The following is a 24,702-nucleotide window of genomic DNA, read 5'->3' on the forward strand; positions in this document are numbered from 1 at the left end:
TATGCAATTTAACCATATAGTGCAACATCTTTATGAATGGCCCCACCCCCTTTTCCTCCTACTGTGTCATCAGTACAGCGCACTTAGCACAGCCGTGCGCACAAGCCCCCGCAATATCAGCGTCTCCCTGCTATGGGCGTGCGTGAGCGCACTGCCGTTTTACTATTCCGCAACCGGCCAATGAGAATCAAGGCTTTGCAGAGAAAGGCACACGAATGTGATTCTAGTAAAGATACACTGGGTTCTCACGGAATCCCTTTACGCACATAGCTCGCCAGGTTTTTTCCCAACGCCAATCCACTCTTCCCCTCCTTTTTTCTCCACTCCCCTCTGCTGTCCCCACCCCAGATTCCCGTGCAATTTTCCCCAATCCCAAACACTTAATTGAGCAATTGGGATTCCTCACGTGTGGGCTGATTTGTAGTTTGAACACGTGGCTCATTCAAAAAGCCGGAATAGCAGAGGATTTTTTTTTTCTCCCCCTTCTTCTTCTTCTTATTCTAGGCTCTAGACTTAGAGGCGGGCGCCAGCCTTACCGTGTGTGACATTCTCTGTCTCTTTGCCAAGGGGTTTGGAGGAAGACACAAAGTAGTTTCTCCTCCTTTTCACCCAGCCCGCCATCGTTTGGAGACACGAGATTAATAATTGAGCATTTATTTATTGCGCGATAGAGACAGAGGGGCGAGGGAGAGCGAACGCACTGTGAGGCTGCCAGTTTAAATCTATCTGTGGCTTGAACGACCGGGAAGCACGCCACAGCCACTCCGTAGTAGTAAAGGCGATTTAGGCTACTCCAAACACTGCACATCCGTGAGAGCAAATAACGGTCTCTCCCTCAGCGTAAAGATTGTCCCTTTTCGGCGCAGAACATGAATAAGCTATACATTGGCAACGTGAGCGCTGAGGCGAGCGAGGAGGACTTCGAAACTATCTTTGAGCAGTGGAAGATTCCGCACAGTGGTCCATTTCTTCTCAAAACTGGCTATGCGTTTGTGGATTGCCCGGACGAGAAGGCTGCGATGAAGGCCATCGATGTTCTTTCAGGTGAGACATTTTGTGGCATATAAAAAAAAAAGTGTTATTTGCAAAGACGCACGAACTGCTGCAATTGTGTGGAGATCGGGCTTTGCTCGAGCCCTGTAGGGTGGGGGTGTATCCAAAGCATTTCTTTCTCTCACACAACCTTTACTTGGCCTTTTGACACCGTGGGCTCAGACGAATAGCTTGCCCTGGGTTCGAGTGAAATTCTGCTCTTTCGTAAATTCACTGAGTGTCGCTTGGTAAAATGGTCGAGTAAACACAATCATGAGGGATGAGACTGCCATCGCTTTCCTAATGCAGGTTCTGTGCCGTCCAGGGCAACGGGGCTGTGGACGCCGTGAAGTGAACCTTATTGTGGGCTCTATCACACAGCCCACTTCGGCCTCTGCCCCTTATCGTGCCAAAGTGTTGTACTTGCTTTTACCAGTTTCACTATGAACTCACACTCGTACCCAGGTTTCAAACTACGGGCCCTCTCCAGTGGCCACAACTCGCTACATTGTGAAGCCATTTTCGCCCATGCTGACACACCAGGTGGTTTAATTGTGTTGGTCAAATGTAGGCCAACTAACAGAGCCACACGACCATTAGCTGTTGTATAGTAGTCCCTTCGTATCCTGGTTTGTTGTTAATTTCCACATGGGCCTGCACACGCAGGGTACGTGCCATTTTTTAAGCTAAAAACTCGTGTAATTTTACGAAGTGTGCTCACATTTGGCTCATTTGTGCACTCGTGCTATTAGTGGCTCGCACACTTTTCAGCAATTTGTGTTGCTCACATGACACCGTGCTGAAAACCCCCAGGAAGGTGCCATGTTTAGATTTTTAGCCCCTCCAGGCTACATTTTAAAATGAGTATTAAACACTGACCATAAATACACGTCCAAAAAGGCGAGGAGGCAGCAGCAGCAACAGCAGCAGGAAGGAGAGGAGGAGGAGGAGGGGGGCTGTTTTTAGGGGGTCAAAGGTTTAATTAAATTAATTGTTGCATTTTATTTTTATTTCTGTATTTTAGGTAAAGTTGAACTTCATGGGAAACTTCTCGAAGTGGAGCACTCGGTCCCTAAACGTCAAAGGTAGGTCGACGTTTATTATTTAGTGCTTGGTTCAAACTCGTGGGAGCTCCAGTGTTTTTTGTCCAGCCATTTTCCACAAGAAGCCTATTTATTTTTTTCCCACACTGATATTCGCCGTAAATGTGGCTGTATGTTCCTGGTGAGCTTTGTTAATTCAGTGGCGTGAGTATTTTCATATTTGCTGAACGCTGTGTCTTTTTTTTCTGCCTGCTCTGGGGTCAAATGAAAGGGGCGTATGGTGGTGTACTCCCTCCTCTCGCCATGACTGTGGGGTGCTCCTAAAACCGTCGTGCATTTGGGTTTAACCAGCAACATGCCTGCATTTTCTCGCTGCTATTTTCTTGTGTACGCACACCACTTGATATTATTTGAGCTCCAACCTCGGGGGCCGATTATTTAAAGCCCGGTTTGTGCTGGCTGAAATGTGTTGCAAGAGTGAGTGCAGGCTGGGTTTGAGGCGTACAGGCCTTGTGGAGTCGTCCATTTGAGAAGGATCTGCCCGTCATTCTCCCTGCCTGCCCTGCGCTTCCGCCCTCCTCTGCACATTGTGCTGCTGTTGCATGAGATGGACTCCCAAACGCGAGTGGAATGGGAGGTTTGGGGCCCAAGTCACGGAAAACCTTAGTTTCAGAGTTAGACCCCCGTGTCGTGTTTCAGTGGGTGATTTTTATGAAGTGTAGCATACATATTTTCTGTGTGCTGTACGTAATGTGTGCTGCGAACGCAAAATACTGGTGCTTTTTGGCATTGTGTGCGTAATTTTTGTTTTAGCTGGTGACGCAATTCGGCCATAGTTAAACGTTTTCTTGAATTAAATTAAAATTGCTCCTGTCTGGTGATCGCTCCAAGGATTTCTGGGGCGTTACACGTAATATGCATGGCTTGTTTTCTGTAAAGTTTGAATAATCTGCTGTTTTTACGCTGCGCAATTTGAATTGCAAGTCGAGGTGAAACGTAGGTGCCTTTTTTATACTATTACACGTGGCGTAAATTGATTAGAAAGTGGTTAAATGCGAATGTGGCTCTAGTAGGGAATTTCTGACGCCTTGACGTGAAATTTATTTTCCACCTGAAGGTCATACAAGCTTTCCCTGGCAGCTGCTGGGTTGATGATATAAATTGTAGCTTGGGTAAATAAACCAGGTGAGCTACGTGGGGATTTCGCATCAATTCACGTAAAGCTTCCTCCCCAAAATTACAAAAAAAATAAAAACATAAAAATCCCTCATCATGAAGAAGTGGTGACGTTGCTCTGTCTTTTAAAGTGCAGCCTGCTGTGTTGGCTATGGCAGCAAACAGAGTCGAGTTTCAGCCACACTTTAAAAAAAAAAAAAAAAAAAGTAAAAACGTGCCCTCCCTTTACAACATGGAACATAGTAGTCGTCAATGAGAACAGTATTCTGAGTACAGCCACACAACACACATTTGTACACAGGGGCCCCTCTTTGCATTCCAACCTGCGAATATCAACTGGGGGCTCGGCCAATCACCATGGCTTAACCTTTGAACCCGTCAGGAAGGGGAAGTGCTGTAGCAGACAGACATCAAGGTGGGGCTGCTACAGTTTGGGGCTCCTGACGACAGAGCTGCGTTGGGTGACACACTATGGAACGTGGTGTTTCACACTGGCCAAAATGCGTCACGTAATCAAATACTTTAATGTACATTCTTCTGAATTGGTCATGGTCGTGGTCAAAAGCCCACCAAAATTATCTCCAGCGCATTAGCAAAACATCTGCTGCGCTCAATAATGACTCCTGAAAATATACAGTATGCATTTAACAACGTAACGCAAAAGAAAATCCAGTTAATTGAAAACATCTTGCCCACAGAAACATTGCAGTCTTTTCATAGTTATTAAACCTTTCAGCCAGCTCATGGTCATTTACATTTCACTTTGCCTGACTTCTGCAAACATTATGTGCCTGGCTTTTTTTTTTTCTTTTCTTTTAATCTGGCATTTAAAGATGACACCCACACGTTCTTGACAATGTCCTGTGTTTTTTGTTTTTGTTTTTTAAAATTTCTTTTTAATTCTGAGAAGGCATTTAAATTGCATAATAGGAAATCAAGCATTAATCAGAATCTTACAGGTGTATTTACATTTAAGTTAAAAGAGCCTCATTTTCCACAATTGACCTGATTTTTAAGACAACAATAATATTTTCACTTTTGACCCAGATTCTTACAAAAGTGCAGATTCTTACAAAATGTATGCTAACTGTTGCTAATGTTTTTAGAATTTCATTACAAAAATTTTGTTTGAGCCTTTTTTTTAATTATAAGGTTAACTCGAGTTGCAGGAGTGTTATTATTGTGTACGCTCTCACTTCACTTCCTGGGTCAGGTTATGTATGAATTGAACAGAATAAATGTAGCTTGCCCTTCCCCACATGCACATACCCGCTTAGTCACATGTGCAGAAAGAGAAAATGACATGGCTATAGGAGGGGAGGCCCCGTGTGTGTGTGTGTGTGTGTGTGTGTGTGTGTGTGTGTGTGGTGTGTGTGTGTGGTGTGTGTGTGTGTGCGGAGCAAGAGGGGAAACGGACATCAAGCATATACACGACTTTGACTTATTTACAACATGTATAGCGTAGCAGTTCTCAGGAAATGGTGTCAAGTTTCATCCCCCTTTTGCCCCTTTTTAAAAAAAATAAATAAATTAAACCAAGCATCAAAAGTACATCTATAAATTGAGACAATGGTGTAGATCAGTGCTGTTTGTAGAAATGGCTCCTGGCTCTTATTACAAGAATTCTGGGTCATGGGGTCACTGTGGGGCCCCACCTGCGAAAACGGGGATTTGGGACGGAGACTTGGGGTGCCAGAAAATTATGAATGTGGCCCCTTGTTTTACCCAGACTGCAGGCAAAGGTTCCTTAACTCTCCCTCCTCCTAGACTCAAATCAGTATCTCATTGTATTTTTGCTTTCTTTTTTTTTTAAATTTTTTTTAACATACATAAAACGTATTTTCTGTGAGGTGGGAAGGTAGACACAAATGCGTAACAGTATTTGCAGAAGTTGAGTCATTCCTAACTGTTGATATTCAACTCATTGGAATTCTCTGAGGGAATTCCAAACAAATCTAACCAAACGCAAGTGTTGAATGTAGCTTATTGGGTGCGCAGTGTGCATATAAGGCCTGTGAGAGGGCAGCGGAAACCAGACTGCGTGGAATTCAGTCATTCAGAACCTCTGCATACTGAACAGTCGGTGGGTGTGGATGGGCGTTGAGCACAGATCTCGTGTGTCCCTCACCGTCCCTGATGGTGTTGATAAAGCGTGCTGCCGCAAGGATGGACAACTGCAAAATGGGGGTTAATGCAGGTGTGGTGCAGTGTCATGGTGCTTGCGTGTGTCTTGATGGTGCAGGCCTGTAGGTCTCAGCTGAGCGGCGAGAGAAGAGGGCGAACATGTAGAACGTTGGTCCATTTTTTAAAAGTAAATAAGGAGCCCGGCCTCCTCCTGGCCATCACATGACGAGCCAACCCCAGTCACTCCTGGCCTTCCCCTCCTTCCCTCCCCCTCCCACTTTTAACCCCCGCTCTACATGTTCCTGTCAGTGGACTTGTCCGTGTCCATGGCAACAGGGCCCCACCCCCACAGGGCAGAGAGGGCCCTTGTTACCCTTGCCTGAAACAGGGCTAGCTAGTTCCCCCCCAACACCACCACACCCCACACACACACACACACACACACACCTCCTCCCCCCCTCCCCAAATCAAAGGCTGGGACTGGGGAATGTATACCACCCCCACCCCACCCCATACCCTGGCTGACTTCTTCTGTGTGTGTGTGCGGAGCTATAGGTTAATCCGACTGGAAGTGCTTGGTGCATTTGCACATTTCGCTTGGCGTTCCCACCGCAATGCAGAGCATACAGAATGTGTGGGGAGAGGGGGCCGGATCAGCCAGGAATGGCACAGTGGGCCGGAAAGGGCTGGAATTCCTCTTGGAAGTTATTTGGGAATTTTCTTTACAATTTGCCCATTTAGAATTAAGTATTTCCCTAATGTCTCAATTTGAATATGTTGTTGAACTGCTGTTGGCTTGATTATGGTCGTAGTGGCTAAGCTAAGGAATTCCAACTACTGCGGCCCTAGTTGCACATGTGAAGTACGTTTTTTTTTTTTTTTTACTGTGTAGATGTGCTTGTGTGCAATTTTTTTTTTTTCTTCTTTTAAATGTTCCTTTTTGGTGTGTGTGTGCTTTTTTTGTAAATTTGAGTCCATGCTGTAAAGTCAGTTTATAAAATGCTTCATGTTGTAAGGTGCTATCTTCTACACAGCAGATTACAAAACAGCCATTAGCAGTAGAGCTAATAGATGAGCTGCATTTTAGACGTCATTTAACAGCTCAGTGAAGCTTGTGGAAAAGAACAGGAGGTGTGTGTGTGTGTGTGTGTCTGTAGTGTAACTCTAAGTTTTATACAGTAGACAGAAAATGTCTACAAACTAAGTTAAATTGACTGCATATGTGTCAAGTATGTGTAGCGAGTGTAAGGCTGGTGTGGAAATGGGTCGGGGTCAGGGTTTGTGTGTATGCGTGCCTGTGTTCATGCTTCAGCTCCCAAGCCATATGTACATTTTGTTCCTGTAGGTTTGTGCGTGTCAAACAGGCAGGGGACTTTGGAGTGGCCTCCACTCTTCGCACATTTTTATACAACATGCACAGGCGGACTACTTGTGAAACTCTGTTGACTCATTGATCCACAAGTTCCATTGTCTAAGGGACCTCAACACATGGCCACTATGCTCATGCTGCTGTAGACAAACCTTCATGTTAAAAGGATGAATTGGGGATGTCTGCCCTGGTTGTTTCTAGTGACGGAGCACAGCAGCACCATTGTAGCTGCTCATCTCCACTCACTTGTGCTTGTGTGTGCACACTCTCTACGAACAAGCACGCAATTTTGATTCTTCCCATTTAGTGTGACGTGGCTAGCGGAGATTCCCTTTGGTTTCTGTTTGGCACCTGTACCACCCCCTCCTCACTTTTTTATTTTTTTTGATACAACAGCTGGATGCTCCTGGATAAGTGTCTATTTTGGTTGAAAAAAGTGGGTTTGAGTCCTGCAGTGGTTGACGTCTCATGATGCAGTGCAACAGGGCATGTGCTTGACTCAAAGAGGGTAGACATTATACCTTTTCTGCACTCACTACTCCTTTGACGCTCCACTTGTCATGTTTCTTTTCTGTGTGACGATTGGTGATTTGAGACGAAGGGCGTGGTGTGTTTTGTAGCGTAATTTTGATTTTGAACACCCTCAACTCAATTTAGGCCACCCAGCGGTGATTCCTAATCACCCCTTTGCCTGCTTTTTTCTCCATCACTTCCTCCCACGTTTTTACCCAGGGTGCCTCAGTGCACCTGCTGGGTTGGGAAGGGAATTAAAGCAGGAGTCATATCCAAAGCTTCTCCACCCTGGTCTGTCTCACTAGATGGCGGAGGGAATAAAGAGCTGCTGTTTTTTATTCTTTTTAATAATATCCCTCATTTCATTATTTTTTATCATTGTACCCTCTGTATTGTCAGCTACTAACGGTCTTTCTCCCCTCTTCTCTCCCATCTACCTTCATCAATTTCCTATCTCCCTCCTCCCTTTATCCATCCCCCACCTTTCTTCCTCCCTTGTTCTCTCTCCAGGAACTGTAAGCTGCAGATCAGGAACATCCCGCCTCACATGCAGTGGGAGGTGAGTGCTAACAGGCTGCTAACTGCTTCCAGGGCGGGGCACCATCGGGCAGCCCAACTGGGCTCCCATTTAGTGGCCTCTGGAGTCACCTTGCCCCCCGTTTGGGTTTCAATTGAGCAGGCGCTTGATGATTCGTTTGAACAAGGCTGCAGCTCAGGCCAGTGTAATGCACCAAGCGGTGGGCCAAACTGTGATTGGTAGAGCAGAAATGATTGAAAATACCACTGGAAGTTTGATAACGAAGATTGTGAGGTTGACTTTGTTCAATTTAGCCGCACAGTGGATAGTTGGTCATGGTTAACTAAGCAGAGACATTGGGGGACTTCAAAAAGATTCAGTCTTCGGCAAAAGTAGGATCCTTTAGGGTCACTCACATGGGAAACTTTAAGCCGTCACATGATCTTTTTCAACATTATAAGGCTTCAGTTGTTGGCTACCTAAAAGGCAAGTTTTAAGAGCACTTTGAAACAGCTTTCTGTTGATTTGAATTGATTGTTGGGCTACACAGGATCTGATGTGTTTGAATGGGAAATGTTCCTAAACTGTTCTGTCATGCTGTCTTTCAGCACTGATCACATATGCTAGTATGAAAGCGAAGGCCTTTTCACATTGTGTGTTCTTGCAAAAAAAAAGGAAATTAAATAATAAACCAAGTGTATTGTCGGAAGGGCTGTGAAACATTCATGCAGCATGGGATGTGGCGTGGCCCCCCTGGCTGTCCATACATGGGTCATGGGATATTTATTTTTTCTAGTTTATGTATTTTTTTTTTTTTTTATGGAATGTCAATTTAGTTATGCAATACTGTGTTTTGTTGAATGAGTCTGGAAAAAGAACTGATTTGAATTTAAACGTGTCAGCGATTCCTTGTCGAGATTGTGCAGAAAATAAAATCGACACTTGTACGATGTAATGCAACCCAATACTCTGTCCATGCAAGAAACACTAAATGTTTGAAGCTTCTTAAGTTTAAAGTTTGAGTCTGTAAGAGATTTAACTGCATCTTAATTAAGTTTATAGTTTGAGGTGTGTGAGAATTTATATTTGTTGTTTATGATTAATTTGTAACACAATGACAAACTGCACCTCAAATTCCTTTACACTCCTGATTCCTGACGCAGTTGCTAATATACAGTATACACACTTGATACAATTGAATGTGACAGAAATGGAAGCCCTTATTTCAGGTTTATTTTGCTAAGTTTGCAACCACACTTGAATACAAACAGCTTAGAGACAGGTCCAACATTTAAGAAAAAAGATCTAAAATTTAAATTCCTTACTTGCTGTTAATCCTCTCAAAAAGGAGTTGCATACACCATTCCAACAAAGGTGACTTTTAAACTGCATGAAAATTGGCCTTGATCTTTTTTGTGAACCTTTGGCATTTCAGACAAAAATACACCCACAAATATTCAGATTAAAAATTTTAGAAAACCATCTTTGAGTTGATCATGCAAAACTGTCCTCTGTTGCATGACTCAGATGAGTGTTAATGGAACGACAGTGGACTTAAAGTTGAAGCTGTAAAACTGACGCTCAAGGTCAGTTTTTTTATTTATTAATTTTATCTCTAATACAATCCACTTTGTCCATAAAGGATTAAAGGGCAAGAACATGTCACGTAAAAATGAATAATATCAGTAGAATTGGTGAGCTGTAACATGGTCAGATTTCAAGGCCACTGCCTGATTAGTGAAAAAAATAGTGTTGAGCAACAGTCGTGTGTGTGTGTGTGTGTGTGTCCATGCATTGCATGTCTTTCTGTGCATGTGATAAGCATTTGATTTAAAACCCTTCCAACCTTTTGTTACACATTCTACTCATGTGCTGGGTGCATGTAAATTTATCTGTACTGTAATTTCAACATTTTAAAGTTGTCTGACAAATTTCACTGAAGCTTTTTTCAGAAATCATTTGTGTCAAACTCACTGATCTCACTGCTAACTTCAGTGTGGAATCTCAGTAACACAGCTTTACGTGACCTTTTTTCTTTTCTTTTTTTTTTCCCCCTCTGCAGAGGTTTAGCTGTGATAGCGAGTGCTTGTAGTGTTGTTCAATTTAATTTTCTGGTCCGTAAGGCAATGTAAGCCTGATCAGAATTGTCTCATTGAATTGCTCAATTGTTCAGTATTCAAAATTGTGAGATTGTAAGGTTAATACACGGCTTTAGATTTCAGCCTGATTCACTCACTGTGATCAAATGGCTACGGACAGGCTCAGCGTTTTGTAATGGTGGGCTCGCTTTTGCCTATGCATGTCCCTCAACTGCAGCTCCAGATCCACCCATGTTCCTAGTATGTAGCGAGCGAGCTGTTTGCTTTCTCAAAAGGTGACATGGAGGTTTCTCCCACTCAGAGGGGGGAGGGGTGAGAAGAATGGTCGAACAGAATAGAAAGGAATCTTTTGATGCAAAGGCCTTGTATGTATCTTATCAGGTAGATAAGACAATGGGTCATAGTGTGTGTGTGTGTGTGTGTGTGTGTGTAGCCCTACAGCGAGAGAAACGTAAGGGTAGTGGCGTGTTCACAAGCTGTGGTGGGTGGGTGGGCCTGGACTGCTTCCCCTTCCCTTCCATGTGCACCGATTCACAGAATGTGTAGCATGAACTCGCACCCCTCCCCCAGCCACTGCTTCCTGCTGGAATGTACCCCACCCTTTCCTGAATGGCCTGGATTCCCATTGGTCAGAGTCGGTGGACGGACAGGCGGTGCATCCAGCCAGCAGCGAGCCACTGTTGGCTTCAGGGAACTCATATCAGAGCTGGAGCAGCCTATGATCAGGAGTGGAGATGGCAGGGAGGCGGGAGGTTGCTCGGTTGGTGGGTTGGTGGAGTGGGGGGGCAGGGACGCACGCTTGTTGGCTAGAAAGTGGGGTTGAGCTCTTGGGGGTGTGGCCTTTGCGTTTTGACTGAGCATGGTCGGATGTCTTAGCTTAGCTTAGAACCCTCGCTCCCCCTCTCGCCCACATTTGATCACATCTATGAATTAAAATCCTGTGGTCTCCACGTTTGGGAAGATGGCCAGCATAGTGTGGCTTCCTTTTGGATGCATTTTCTGATTTTTGATATTTCCCTTTTTTTATATTTGTGATTCCACTATGCTTAGATTTTTAAAAATGTATTAAATAATTTTACCAATATTTTAAAAACAAGCAAAAGCATCCACAGATTAATAGATTTGTTTCCTAAAATGATGTGTTTTAAAATCCATGTTTATTGTTAGATGAATAGCAGTTTGATGGAAAATCTAACATTTATTTTTTCTTACCAAATATACACAGTTATTTCAAATAGACTTTTTAAAATGTTATAAAAACCCGCTCAGTACCTGGAGGTCTATGCGAGTGCCCTAAGGGAAGAGTCATAATTTGAGGTGGACAGGCTTTTACAAGAAGGCAGCAAATTTATCCACGTAACTCAACATTGAACCCTGGGTTTCAGAATTAATGGAGTGTGTCCTTGCAGCGAGCTGGGCTGGTTCCCATAGATAGCTTCTGCTCACTAACAGGTTCTGGTCAAAGCCTCCAAAGTCTCTGAGTAATCATGGCTTTTCTTTTTCTCTCAGGTTTTGGATGGTATGCTTGCTCAGTATGGTTCAGTAGAGAACTGTGAACAAGGTAAATACGCACTTGTTTAAGCTTTGTGTCGAAAAAATATAATTCCACCTGTCTTGCCTAAACACAAACCTTACACTGCATCCATAATTTTTTACAAATTTGTTTTTTCACAACTTCAAAATCTTTTTATTTTTTAAATTAAATATAAATCATTGCAGATTTTCCAGAGTAGTGAAATTGTAATTGTTGAACCATGCAAAAGTAACACTGCGCTAAATTGTGTCACTGAATGTGTGTGAATTGACTCTGCTGTGTGTTCTCCCACAGTAAACACTGACACAGAGACTGCGGTAGTCAACGTTCGATATGCAGCCAAGGACCAGGCCAGGCTGTGAGTACAAACACACACACGCGCGCACACAGTGTTTTCACATGATGAACCTCCACCTCATCTGTCTTGATGTCTTTGACGTGGATCTGCTGAAGTTTTTCAGTTTACGCCGCATTCTCTATTGGAAATTAGACCAACTTCCTCTGTATGGTGTTCTTACAGCACACCTGATTTCCTTCTCCCAACAACCAGTCTAGTTTAATTTGACATGCAATGATGGCGGGGAGGAGGGGGGAGTGTATTTGTGTGTGTGTGTGTGTGTGTGTGTTAGGATGGGAGGGGGCGTTAAATTAGCCATCTGGTGCCCCCTAGTGTACATGTATCATACTACAATGTTGTTCTCTGCACGAGTGCTTGTAGAGGTCTTCTGGCTTAATTGATTGTCTCACCACAAAAACAAATCCTTGAGGCTGAGTAGGCAGACCTGTATGAGGTGTGATTGCAATCTCGAGGTCAGAGTGAATTTGGACGTGATGCTTGGCCACTGCCCTTCAGGATGTTGGGCTTGGAAGGAGGTCTCATCTCCTTGTTCCATGGGCCCATTACTTAAGACATAAACTGTATCAATTGGTACCAAAACCTCTTGTTTCTGTTTTAATGCCCCCTCGTCCTTGGATTCTCCCATTGATGAGGAGCTGGGAAAACACTTAAACAGGAATTTTTATGTTGATTGCCTCAACAGAAATTTGTTTGGCAGTTGAGCCATTTCACTCAAAGTCCCCTCTGTGCTTTTAAATCACACACAATCAGTGGCGATCAAGAGTTTCAGACACTGACATCACTTGCTCCACAGGGCGATGGAGAAACTGAATGGATCCATGATGGAGAACTATGCCTTGAAAGTGTCCTATATCCCAGATGAGATGGCTGCTGCAGAGGGTCCTCCAGCGGGGGGCAGGAGAGGCTTTGGCGCCCGCGGACCCCCTCGCTCCGGCTCTCCAGGTCTGGGCGCCCGGCCCAAAGACCCGATTATCATCCCGCTGCGCATAATGGTTCCCACACAGTTTGTAGGGGCAATTATCGGCAAGGAGGGCAACACTATCCGCAACATCACCAAACAGACCCACTCAAAGTACGTACACAGAGGTCAGGAATTATACTGAACGTTGGCTGTCCCTTTTCTCTGTCACTGACTTCTAGCGTAAGAAGTCTCTTTTCTATTCCTCCCAATAAGGTGAAGTTAGTCTCTGTGGCAAAAGCGCCATAGTTAGATGGTAAAAATTCAAAAGTGTTGGAAAAACTGAATGCTTGCAGAGCAGAAATAAAATTCCAGGTTCATAATGAGATTTGTAGGGAGATTTAGAACTGAGTAATGCAACGCAGTCATGTTGACAGGCTGACAAACCTGTGTCAGTAGTCCTTGAATTTCTATCCAGTAATTCATGCAATGAATTTGGTTTGTGTTCCTCTGTCAGGTAAAGGTGGTATCCATTTAAAACCAATTTAATTAGCATGACACAATTTGGTTCTGACCATATACTCACGGAGGACAATGTGCCACATTTGAAATCCTGGTCTTGCAGCCTTGCCTCAGATGTCCCCATGTCATCAGATCTTCTGCAAATTGCGACACTTTTCAGTTTTCACAGGAAAATGGCCTGAGAGAAGTTATTAAGCCACTTAAAAAAAAATATCCTAAACTACTCATTAGTGAGCTTTATGTGACTATCATTTTGAAGGTTAACTGAAATGGCTGTTTTTTCAAGAGCTTTAACACCCTTTTGGCCCTAAACACTTGTTTTGATTCATTTCAGTCCACAGCACAGAGACTGCTTTTTTAACATCTTAAATGACACCCATTTAAACACATGCAGTGGAAAATTCATGTTTATTAGATCTGGTATTATTAGATCTTGATGCTCAATTGGAAAATGTCAACCACAACATATTGTTAGACAGGCTGGAAAACTGGACGTGACCTTTTGACACAGAGCTAAACTGATTGAATCCTCTCCCGGTAGTTACACATTTGAGTGGAGTGCCCCAAGGCTCCATTCTCTGTCCTCTTGTGTTCAGCGTCTGAGTGCTCCCTATCATGCAGATTATAGAAAACGAGAAAGAGGCTCTTCAGACCTGCTATCAACAGGTGTTCAGAGTGATCCGATCACAAGTGGACAGCTGTTAAGGTGTGAACACCTCAAAGATGCATTCGAGTCCTGATCACTCAGACCGGATCACTGTAATGTAAATTGTTTGGGCTCTCTTAACCTGCCAAAGATGGCAGCAGATATGTGTGAAGGCTGTCTGTTTCAACTAACCATTGAACTAGTAATGGCTATATCACCAGACTCCCTTAACAAATGTGTGATTTTTGTCTACAACACATTCATTACTTTTTGGGCTGCCTTGTTGATTCGCTATACATGAAGATATTTCTTTGTTTGTGTAAAAAAACATATTGTTTTGTTCCAGTGATGTACGTCTTTATTTGCATATATAATAGGGAAGTGAGATCCAATCACAAAAAGTTGAAGCGCATGTCGAGATGGATTTAATGCCTGGTATGAATTGACGGGCTAAAGCTGTCCTCTTGTGATTGGATCACTCAGAACGTAAACCCAAATGTGAACAGCCTCAAATTAAAACACCATAATTATGCTAAGGAGCAATTTTAAAAATCTCTGCTTGGCTTCAGTCGCTAACAAAGTTCACAAACCAAGGTTGCAATTTCAAAATCTGCCTACTATCACCTTCAGAATATTTAAAGAATTAAAAGTGAGTCTTAAAAGTTTCAGCAAGATTGCGAAAAAACCTGTCCATGTGTTTCTTCAGTAGACCAGCAAGTGAAAAACAGGAAGCCAAGGGCAAATAACTGAGAACTGTGCTGATGTGATCCAAAGAATTGACTTTAAAATTCTACTTTTGAATGAAATGAAATTCAGAAAGCACTGAATGATTTAGGACCAAAATCTTTCTGATCTGCTACATTTCCAACCATCCAGACCCCTCATATTGTCTGCAGTAGGTCTGCTTTCTTTAAACCATTTTCTTTTTTGTTTGTTCTATCATTCTGTATCTTGTATGAATGCCTTTTGTCTAATGTTAAGCATTGTGAATGGCCTCGTTTATTACAAGGTGCTTTACAAGTAATTGGCCTTGCCTGTCCTTTTACTCCAGGATCGACATCCATAGGAAAGAAAATGCAGGTGCAGCAGAGAAGCCCATCACAATTCACTCCACTCCGGAAGGTTGTTCGAGCGCTTGTACGACCATCATGGAGATCATGCAGAAGGAAGCCGCCGAGACAAAGTTGTGAGTTTGTGCCCAGACAAAATGAGGGAGATAGATTTTTTTTTTTTGCTTAAGTTCAACTCAAATTTCCAGCGTAATCGTGTTATTTAAACGCAGCTCTTCTGTAATTTTTTTTTTTTTACTTGTCATAAAACAGTCAAAATGAGTATGGATGGTTAATTGTGCATGTTGTGATGGAGCAGTGTTTTTCTGTAATTGCAGAAGTTTGTGGTTGAAGGTCAATGTATTGTTCGTCAGGCCTGTGAAAACATGGATGGATTAGAGGCTTTATTGCCCTTTTTTTGAATATTGCTTTTACAGCTTGCATGTACAACATGAAAGATACATAATGACGTTTCATAACATGTGATCAAAATGCACATTGATAGGAGCGTTCTGATCTGAACATTTAGTTACTGTTGCAGAGCGTTTAACTTAATAAATCTGTCTTGTCCAGCACTGAAGAGATCCCACTGAAGATACTTGCACACAACAACTTTGTAGGAAGATTAATTGGGAAGGAAGGACGCAACCTGAAGAAAATCGAGCAGGATACAGGAACCAAGATCACAATTTCATCGTAAGACTGACTTCACTATAATCTCTACACCCATTTATAAAAGTGCTACTTAACATAGCATGCATATTTAAAGTTGTTGCTTTTAGTGTCAAAATTTATACTCAATTTTAAAAAAATAAACACAAAAAAAACCATTGTTCTCATGCCCCTGCCTCTGTTCTGTCCAGTCTCCAGGACCTGACCCTGTACAACCCAGAGCGGACCATCACAGTGACGGGCCCCATCGATGCTTGTGCAAGAGCAGAGGAGGAGGTGATGAAGAAGATCAGGGAATCCTATGAGAGTGACATGGCTGCTATGAACGTAAGCATAAAGTAAAATTGCCTCAAATGCCACGTGAATCAGTTGACTCCTAATGGCAAGTTTTCATTGATTTTTAAATTCTTCAAAAGTGACGCAGATGGTCTGCTACAGTAGATAATTACCGTGACCTATATTTGCATTAAAACAAGGAACCAGGTTAACAGAAAGAAACGGTTTCTTGGATGAGTATCAGATAATGGTGTTGTGACATGCACAGCAGTGATCAGGAAATGCAGCTGCCACAGCAGCACTTTCATATCCAGAAACGCTGTCATATACACTACTCAAAATCAGTTGGGGTTGGATATGGGTGCATATATGCATGGGCATGGATATGCAATAAATGTCAAATGATATGTCCCATTATTTTATTTATTCACAAAACACAAATTAAAAATCAGATGTCAGAAAATAAGCAGTCAAGTGAAACACTAAACGACAATGCAGGTTTTCTTAACGAATACCTGAAAGAAAGATTTCTGTTTTTCTAGCCAATTCAGAATTTGGGGATTCTTGGTCATTTATGATGGTATATGAACAGTCTTGGGCTCTTGGTTGGACACAAGAAGAAATTTGAAGATGTCGCTTTAGGCTCTGGGAAATTATGACAAGCATTTTTGACATTTTGTAGACTGAAAAAATATTTAAATCAATGATTCGCAGCAGCTCTATTTACAAGGTGGACATAATAAATATAGTAAAGTTTAAGAATCTGGAACAACTATTTTTAGTTCCTGTCTGAAGTCCTCACTTCTATAAAAGAAATTGTATACCAATCGTTTGGAGAGTTTTTCCACCACTGGTTTATCAAAATGTGTACCGTTTATATAAAGTGTTGAGACTCAGGAGAGGCTTATTGTACGTATAATAACTTTCCCTTTTTAAAAAAAGGTAGTGTTTTTATATGCTTGTTATTAAAATGTCAGTCTAAGGATGTGGGTAAAGGAATCTTTGGTATGATAACATGACAAGTACTTTCACACTGCACATGTTTGTATTCAGAAGTATCCTGTCATAATGTAGAAAGCTGTTTGGATTAACTAAGAAAATGGAAAACTTTGCATTTGTGGTTCTCACTGTCTGAGCTCAAGTGTGAATATTTAGTGAATATAATGGCAAGACTACTTGTGACATTTTGCAGGGTTGAGATGGATCATGAAAATCCTTGAAAAGTCTGAAATTATGCTTGGATTTTGGGTAAAGTGCTTGAAAGTCCTTCAGATTGTTACTGTAGAAACTCAAAATAGTTTTTATATTGGCTCTGTAAGTGGATCCTATCTAACCTGACTGACAGGTGACACATTTTGGAAACGTGCAACTTTTTGTTTTCCTTGAGTTTGTCACCCTTCTATTGACTGCCATCACAAAACGGTTGTATAGCCTGACACTGGATTTTTGGGGGCGATGCTGTTACCGATGTTGGATCTGTTATCAATATATGTGCTGATATTAAGAAATATAAATGTGGTTATAGGACTCTAGTAACAATGATATGTAATGGAGGCAGGATGCATTCCAGTTTAGCACACAGGATTGTATTAATTAATCCCCAAGTATCTTTTTCTGCATTATGCTAATAAAATAAAAAATCCTACCTGCAAATATGGGAAAAAAAACCCTGATTATAATATACCTGTAATAAGCCTATATCTGTTGGGGCTCTACAGATTTGTGATTGTGTATAGCACAATAAAAACTGATGTAATTAGGATTGTATTAATGTGTGTATGTGGTATATATAATTTAAACCTGCTGTAAGGTGCTGTGAAAGCTTGAAAAATTCTTTATTTTGACTGATAAAGGTAGGAATGCTGGTATTGTGTTAATAGAAATGTTGTCATTTGTCTCCAGCTCCAGTCGAACCTGATACCAGGCTTGAATCTGAACGCTTTGGGCTTATTCCCCAGTGGAGCACCAGGCATGGGTCCTTCGATGTCCAGCATCCCACCTCCCGGAGCCCACGGTGGATGCTCATCGTTTGGAGTAAGTCACGCACTCCTTTTCACAAAGTAAAGTGGCTATGCTCCATACACTACCATTATAAACCCAGGACAGGCTGTTTTTAGACCATTTTAAACTCCATATTTCTGCGACTCTTGGGTCAGGCTGGTGAGAAGTACAATCGTTAAAACAAAAGCAGACATTTGGTCATTAGCAACTCCGTTTCATGTTTCTTTTTTCCTTTAGTGCAGTCCTTATGGGGGTGAGGGGCCATTTTGGGCTTCTATGCTGTCGGCGAGCAGCCAGCCCCTTTGCTGTAAGTCACCCGTCCCAAAGTGCTTTGCACGGCTTGTGGCTGCTCGCTGCGGGATTCGGGAAGGGCGGGGGGGGCAGGGTCTGCTACATCGAAGTTCATCACCATCTGCCCCTTCATCTTTGACCTTTTTTAGGCAGGCCATAATTGTGTGCAGTTGTTAACCTGGCGGATGGGGAGACATGAGTCCTGGAGGGGAACGGTAGCTTGGCTACTAGATTGGCTTCACCAGATGTGTTGCAGCACCATTTCTGCCAAACATGCTGCATTTGCCGTTTTTTAGGAAGGGTTTTCGGCATGTTAAACATCCTCCGCGCTTAAAGCCTTTCTCCGGATTTGGAGGCTGCCAAAGCAAGTTGTTAGTGTGCCCTCAGCTGACACATTGACTGGAATATTGGGCTCCATCCAAAATCAACAGTGTTGCCTACTTGTTGTTCATCTTTGACAGTGCAACTACCTCCCCAAGTGAATTGCACACTCTTAAAAAAACAAAACAAGATGTGTTTGCAGTGTCTTTTGAATAAAATCATCTCTTATGAGACACATATTAGAAAGGGGGAGGGTAGTGTAAGGGCATTGAGATACTACTTTCCACCTGATTGTTTTCCTGGAAGGATTACTAAACTGATGCATGTGGTAAACTCAGATTGTGGCTTTCGATAACGGAATGAAACGGAAGACAGATGTGTCTTCAAGTGGAGGGAATGAGCTAGAATGTAGCTTCAAGAACCAGACTGCTTCTTGCTAGATCCTTGGTTTGCATTTGTGCGTTGGTGGCTGGACTTGAGCTAGTGGTCTGTAGTTACTGTCTGCCTGATCACAGCAGTACTAACGTGTTCATACCCAGCAGGGACACCCAGAGTCGGAGACGGTTCACCTGTTCATCCCAGCGCTCGCAGTAGGAGCCATCATTGGAAAACAGGGTCAACACATCAAACAGCTGTCACACTTTGCCGGAGCCTCGATCAAGGTGAGTGACGGACAGGAGGTCTTCTGAATCTGTGGTAACGCGTCGATTCCAGCTGTCTAACCAGTTGTCACAGGACTGATAGGAATTGAAAGTATAAGTGAAGGTTACCTTTTTTTTTTTGTAAAATGCTGGCTGTCTGCCCTCCTTCAGATCGCCCCTGCAGAAGGAGCAGATCCCAAACTAAGGAAAGTGATCATCAGTGGACCTCCAGAGGCTCAGTTTAAGGTGTTGTACCTCTTCACAGCCACATAAACCCACAACACAACGTTGGTAGAAATAAAAGAATGGAGCTGCGCAGTAAAATTTGATGGTGGCAGCTGCAGTCTTTTGGTATGCAAGTGTCTCTTTGCAGCCTGTACAGAAATGTATTTTCTGTTTTTTGTTTGCTTATTTCCTGGAAACAAGTCTCATTTCCAAAGTGCAGCATGAGTAATCTGTACTCCAACCTGTCCGACTGCAGGCTCAGTGTCGTCTCTTTGGCAAGCTGAAGGAAGAGAATTTCTTTGGACCCAAGGAAGAGGTGAAGCTGGAGGCTCACATCAAGGTTCCTTCATTTGCTGCTGGACGAGTCATCGGGAAGGGAGGCAAAACGGTAAACAAGGATTAATCAATCACTGCGCTAGCAGCACAAGACCAGGCTAGAATATTGCTACGCTTAGCACTGACATTAAGTTTGTTCCAACAAATGAAATGCAGTGTGTCAACTTCTTATCCAGTTCTGTAAGTTTTTTTTTTTTTTGGTCTCTTTCGTTGTGGCTGCAGGTAAACGAGCTGCAGAACCTGACCTGTGCAGAAGTGGTTGTGCCCAGGGACCAGACGCCTGATGAGAACGACCAGGTTATAGTTAAGATCAGCGGACACTTCTTCGCTTGCCAGGTGGGTTTCTGCAAAGACAATAAAGATGTTTTGCCTTGGGAAGGCAAAGAGGCACATATGTAAACGTTAAGTACACCCAAAAATGAAAATTCAGTCATTATCTACTCATCCCCATGCTGATGGAAAGTCGGGTGAAGTTTCGTAGTCCACAAAACGTTTGTGGAGCTTAACGGCAAAATGGCATTTCCGCATTGTCCTGAACAACTGCAGTAGATGGGGACTTGTTTTAAAACTTTAAAAATCACCTGAAAGAAAATTGTAGTCCCCATCTACTTCAGCTGTTTAGGAGAATGCTGCAACTCTTTTTTTTTTTTGCTGTGAAGCTCCAGAAATGTCTTGTGGAACAAAACATCGGCATGGAGGTGAGTTGATAAAGACTGAACTCAAATAAATGTCCCTGCAATAAGCCCGGGTCATACAAAGCCAACGGGCTGGGCTGCCGTAGAGGACCATTTGACCATTTTGAGAAAAAGTTTGGCCACCCCTGATCTACACAATCACTTTTTGATATTTTAAATTAATCGATCTCATCATATTTGGTTGTCTCCTGATCAAAATATACAATCAAAGCTGGTGACTGTCAGTTGATTGCTGTTGGTATGAAGGAATTCTGTGACCTTTATTTTTCATAATTGCATTCATGGCAACAATTTAGATGTGTTGATAAATGCTTTAAATATTTGGTTTAGGTCCCTTTGATGGTGCTGAAAAGTGCTTGAATTGTACTCTTTAAAAACTGTACCAAACCTGAGTATGGTCGTTGTTGGGAATGGCAAATGAGCAAGTGGCTTGACTACTTTGTGCTGTGATCTGATCGTCACACTTGAACTTGTCTTCCAGCTGGCCCAGAGGAAGATTCAGGAGATCCTGGCCCAGGTGAGGAGGCAGCAGCAACCTAAGCCCGGTTCCGGATCTGGATCCCAAACTCCACAGCCCCGCAGGAAGTGAAGGTTCAGCGGACCTGGAGGAATGGTGACCGAATCTGCCAGAAGACTCGACAGACGGACAGATGCAGCAGAGTCCAGGGGGAGAATAAGAAGACAAGGGGTCGTAATGCTCATCTCAGGGGTCAGAGGTTATCAGAACCCAACCAAACATCTACCCCTCCTTGTCTTACTTGATGAACTTTCAAGTGTGGCTAATAAGAGACCCTACACCTCTAAAACTCCACCCACCTCACCTTTCTGCATCTCTATGAGAATGTACTTCTGAGGGCTCCCAACGAACGTCACCTGCCCTCACATGTACACACCCCTCGACCGCTCTCCTCCTCCCCACCACGGGTGTGTTAAATATTTTTTTTGTCCTATTTTTACACTAGAAACACAAAGAAGAAATAAGGATCCCCCTCCTATCACCTCCTTGGTGTGGTACTTCAAACCTGACAAGATTTTTTGGTTGACTTCAGATTTAGTTTTTTTTTTTTTAAAGTGTTTAATTGGTTGATGAAGCTTTCTCATGAGTTTTCTGTGGAAAGGAAAAGGCATTGCTATCAAGGTCCAGGTTGGACCAACATAGGTTTATTTTGGGGGAGGGTTGGCTCAGATTGGGTGGGCCATGTTTAGGGGAAAGATTCTTGTTTCAGGACAGGACCCCTGAAAGGGTGGATTATATTGGGCGTCCTGCCCCTGTAATGATAGTGGCATTTTATAAATTTGGATGCATTTTATAGATAGACCTATATACATAGATGAATATATATTTAGAGGTGAGGGCAGCACCATGACTGACACTTAGGGAAACGGTGCCGAACTGCTGCTGCCCAGGAAAACCAATTTAATATGCATTTTACTTAACTACCTCAGGATCTAGTACCTCAGAAGAGAAAAGAAAATGATTATATATATATGAAAAAATGTTCCTTTCTTTTTTTATTTTGCTTTTGTGGTATTTTGTATACTTTATAAAGCTGATAGTCTTTGAACATTTTTATTTTTTTAAGAAAATTTAAAATTTGGTCAGCTGCCAACTGACCTTGCCTTCAACTCTGGTGCTTTAGGTGGCATTGTTCATGTGTATGTGTGACTTAAGATGACCCTGTACATAAAGTCTATTTGTACATAGCAGCCCCGGAGCAAGAGTTGGCGCCCCCTCAGCTGGCGGCTGACAGGAGTATCGAGAAAATCGCCTCAGTTTTTCCCCTGAGGGTCCACCATGTTCTGGAAAAAAAAATGTACAAAACAACTAAGACATGCAAATAATGCCAACCGTACATAATTACAGCAATGCCATTTAGTTTTGGGATTGACATTGTTATTGGTAATGGTACTTTAATTTGTCAAAAAAAAATTTCCTTTTTGCCTTCCTATCGAGGACTGTGGTCAGGGCAGAGCAGTGTGGACTTTTAACGGTCCCCTCTCTTGCTGCTCTGGAGTCAGCAGAACATCTGATTTTTGTCTGTTCTGTTCCCAGACCACCTGCCACCTTCTTTAAAGACGGTGTCTCAGCAAGGTCCAAGCCCAACTAGGTTTATTTTCACAGAGCAAGCTTTGTCAGTTCGGAGTGGCCCTTGTAGCCAGGCCATTAATGTCAACGTCGTTCACTGCATGGTGAGGGTAGGGGGAGTCACACTGATAGACGCATATATTTTTTTTTTTTTTGTTTTGCGCTATAGGAAGATGATTTAAACAAGACATTCTCTGTAACCCACAAATGTAACTTGATGTTTCAGTTTGTTGCTCAAGCAGGGAAAACGAGCCCGAACAGGCACACAGAATACTGAAGGACCCCTGACTGAAAAGATGGAAGAAATCCAAAAGCTTAAATATACGATTTAATTTCATTTTGTCTCTTCATGCCGAATGTAAATATGTTGATTGTGGTAAAAGTGCTTGAGTGTATCCATGCTTCCACAGTAGAACGCCGTCTACCTCAGCTGAGGGGGTGGGGGGTTGTTGTGGCACTAGGCACCCCACCCTGCCCCCACTGAGCGCCAGCGCGCACCGATACCTCAGTCCCCCTGAACACTTCTTTCTTCATGGGCGCGCCATCCTAACACCACGCTTAACTGAGGGGCACAAGTGATACTTAAAATTATCCCCCAAACACCCCCCTGACTCCCTGCCTCCTTCCTGCCAAACCACCCTCCCCACCCCTTCCCTCCCTCCCCCTCCTCCGCAGTTTGTTTTGATCTACCTCTTTAGACACGTATATGAAGTAGAGGCATTCTTCTATTTGTTAGTTTAGCCCCCCTCGCCCCTCCTTTATGCCTCCCCATGCTTCCCCAGATATGAATGAAAAACTAAAAATCATATACTATTTAGAATCGAGAGAATAATCGAAAAAGTGATCAAAAATATTTTCTTTTTGCCAGTGTTTATATATACTCTTTTTGGCTTAATTGAAATCCTCAAACGATGGTTCTTTCTTTCTGCTTTCTAATTTTTTTGGTGGTGTGGCTTACATGTATTTGAACTTTTTGCTTGGGTTTTTTGTGAAAAAAGGTCAAATCACGTGTTTGATTTTTTTGCATTCAATAGTTTAAATGAGAAAATACAGTTTTAAAGAAAAAAGGGCCTGCCCTTTTTTTTTTTTTTTTTTTTTCCATTTCTGATTTGTAAGACTTCAAAATAGATACAAGTCCTGTCTTTTTTCCCTTTGTCTTTCACAGATGCTACACTCACTCACTGATTTGGTAGCTGTTTTCTTCTGTTAGCATTTCTTGGCTGTGTAACGTGGAACATCCTCTTGGTATGAGACAGATTTGAGGGACTGGGTCTCTGAGTTTATTTGGAAAAGTGATCTAACTTCAGCATGATATTCCCTCCTCCCCCTCTCTGCAACCATGCTTGTGCCCCTTCACCTCCCCTTCACACACAGCTCCACTTGTCAAATGCCTCTGAATAAAAAAAAAAAATAATTAAAATGCCTGGTTTGTCTCTTAAATTTATTTTTTATTTAAATGCTGCCTTCTTTCTGTATTTGGGTGTCTGTACATGGCACGTGTTATGGCACAAACCAGGTGTGGTTTACAGGTGTCCGTAACAAGTTTGTATTGGCAAGCTGAATCTTGCATGTTGAATGTTCCTTCTCAGTAAAAAGCTTTTGGGGTGTTTTTTTTCTGGCCCACTGAGTAAAAGAGGAGAAATGGAAAATCACTTGCACCATTTATTTGCATTAGTTACACCATAAGGAAGGGCAAGTAGTAGCTACATCCCTTTGACTGGGAGGGGAAGTGGCTGAAATCATGATTTTGAGCTCTGGCCTGAGAATTCATATTATGGATTGGAAGTATGTTGTACATTCAATAGCTATGTCCAAAAATCTACACTGCATAAAACCCTTTTATAGTAAACTCGTATAATCAACATACTTGTACTACTTTAATCTTGAATACTAATATAATTTCCCTAAAAAGTTGACTTTAAGCTTTTTAATTAAATGTACATTTTCCATCTTAGTCATAAGTTCAAAGTAAAGTGTCACATTTAATGTAACTTAATTTATATAATTAAATGAATGCAGACATACGCAAACCTTATGTATTTCCTTTTAATTTTTACACAAAGTTCAGGGGAACTTCTACATAAATGTGTTTAAAAATAAAGTGTTTATTATTCAAGCATGAAACATAAAAAGAAAGCATTTCAAATGGTTATATCTCCTGTAATAAATCACACAGCTAGTTATTAAATTTGTGCACATTGACCCAACATGAAAGAAGATGTGACGCTCTACATTGAACTACATTGAACTGAGACTTCAAAATGGCACTGCTGATTAA

General features: G+C 42.4%; 1 protein-coding gene across 3 annotated transcripts; it reads left to right on the forward strand.

Moving 5' to 3' along the window:
• Window positions 1–251: 251 nt before the first annotated feature.
• igf2bp3 (insulin-like growth factor 2 mRNA binding protein 3) lies at window positions 252–23,844 on the forward strand. 3 transcript variants are annotated; one of them, XM_073463128.1, is made up of 16 exons: window positions 252–1,044; window positions 2,057–2,117; window positions 7,768–7,816; window positions 11,383–11,434; window positions 11,702–11,765; window positions 12,559–12,837; window positions 14,883–15,017; window positions 15,454–15,576; window positions 15,744–15,879; window positions 17,731–17,862; window positions 18,067–18,147; window positions 18,984–19,103; window positions 19,254–19,328; window positions 19,564–19,695; window positions 19,866–19,979; window positions 20,820–23,844. In XM_073463128.1, exons 1-16 carry the CDS (start codon window positions 870–872, stop codon window positions 20,925–20,927), a joined length of 1,836 nt encoding a protein of 611 aa, XP_073319229.1. In that variant the 5' UTR covers window positions 252–869; the 3' UTR covers window positions 20,928–23,844. The 3 variants fall into 3 exon arrangements, with proteins under 3 accessions (XP_073319229.1, XP_073319227.1, XP_073319228.1); XM_073463126.1 differs by lacking the exon at window positions 18,067–18,147 and having other exon boundaries at window positions 254–1,044; window positions 18,981–19,103; XM_073463127.1 differs by lacking the exon at window positions 18,067–18,147 and having other exon boundaries at window positions 255–1,044.
• Window positions 23,845–24,702: the final 858 nt, after the last annotated feature.

Source organism: Pagrus major, chromosome 3 (assembly GCF_040436345.1).
Source record: "Pagrus major chromosome 3, Pma_NU_1.0".
NCBI lineage: Eukaryota > Metazoa > Chordata > Actinopteri > Spariformes > Sparidae > Pagrus > Pagrus major.

Bases quoted from the DNA above. Each gene is read 5' to 3' on its own strand.
- igf2bp3 (XM_073463128.1), top strand. From the start codon at position 870: ATGAATAAGCTATACATTGGCAACGTGAGCGCTGAGGCGAGCGAGGAG. The intron at 19,696-19,865 runs GTAAACAAGGAT...TTGTGGCTGCAG, and splicing joins TCGGGAAGGGAGGCAAAACG to GTAAACGAGCTGCAGAACCT. The intron at 19,980-20,819 runs GTGGGTTTCTGC...CTTGTCTTCCAG, and splicing joins GACACTTCTTCGCTTGCCAG to CTGGCCCAGAGGAAGATTCA.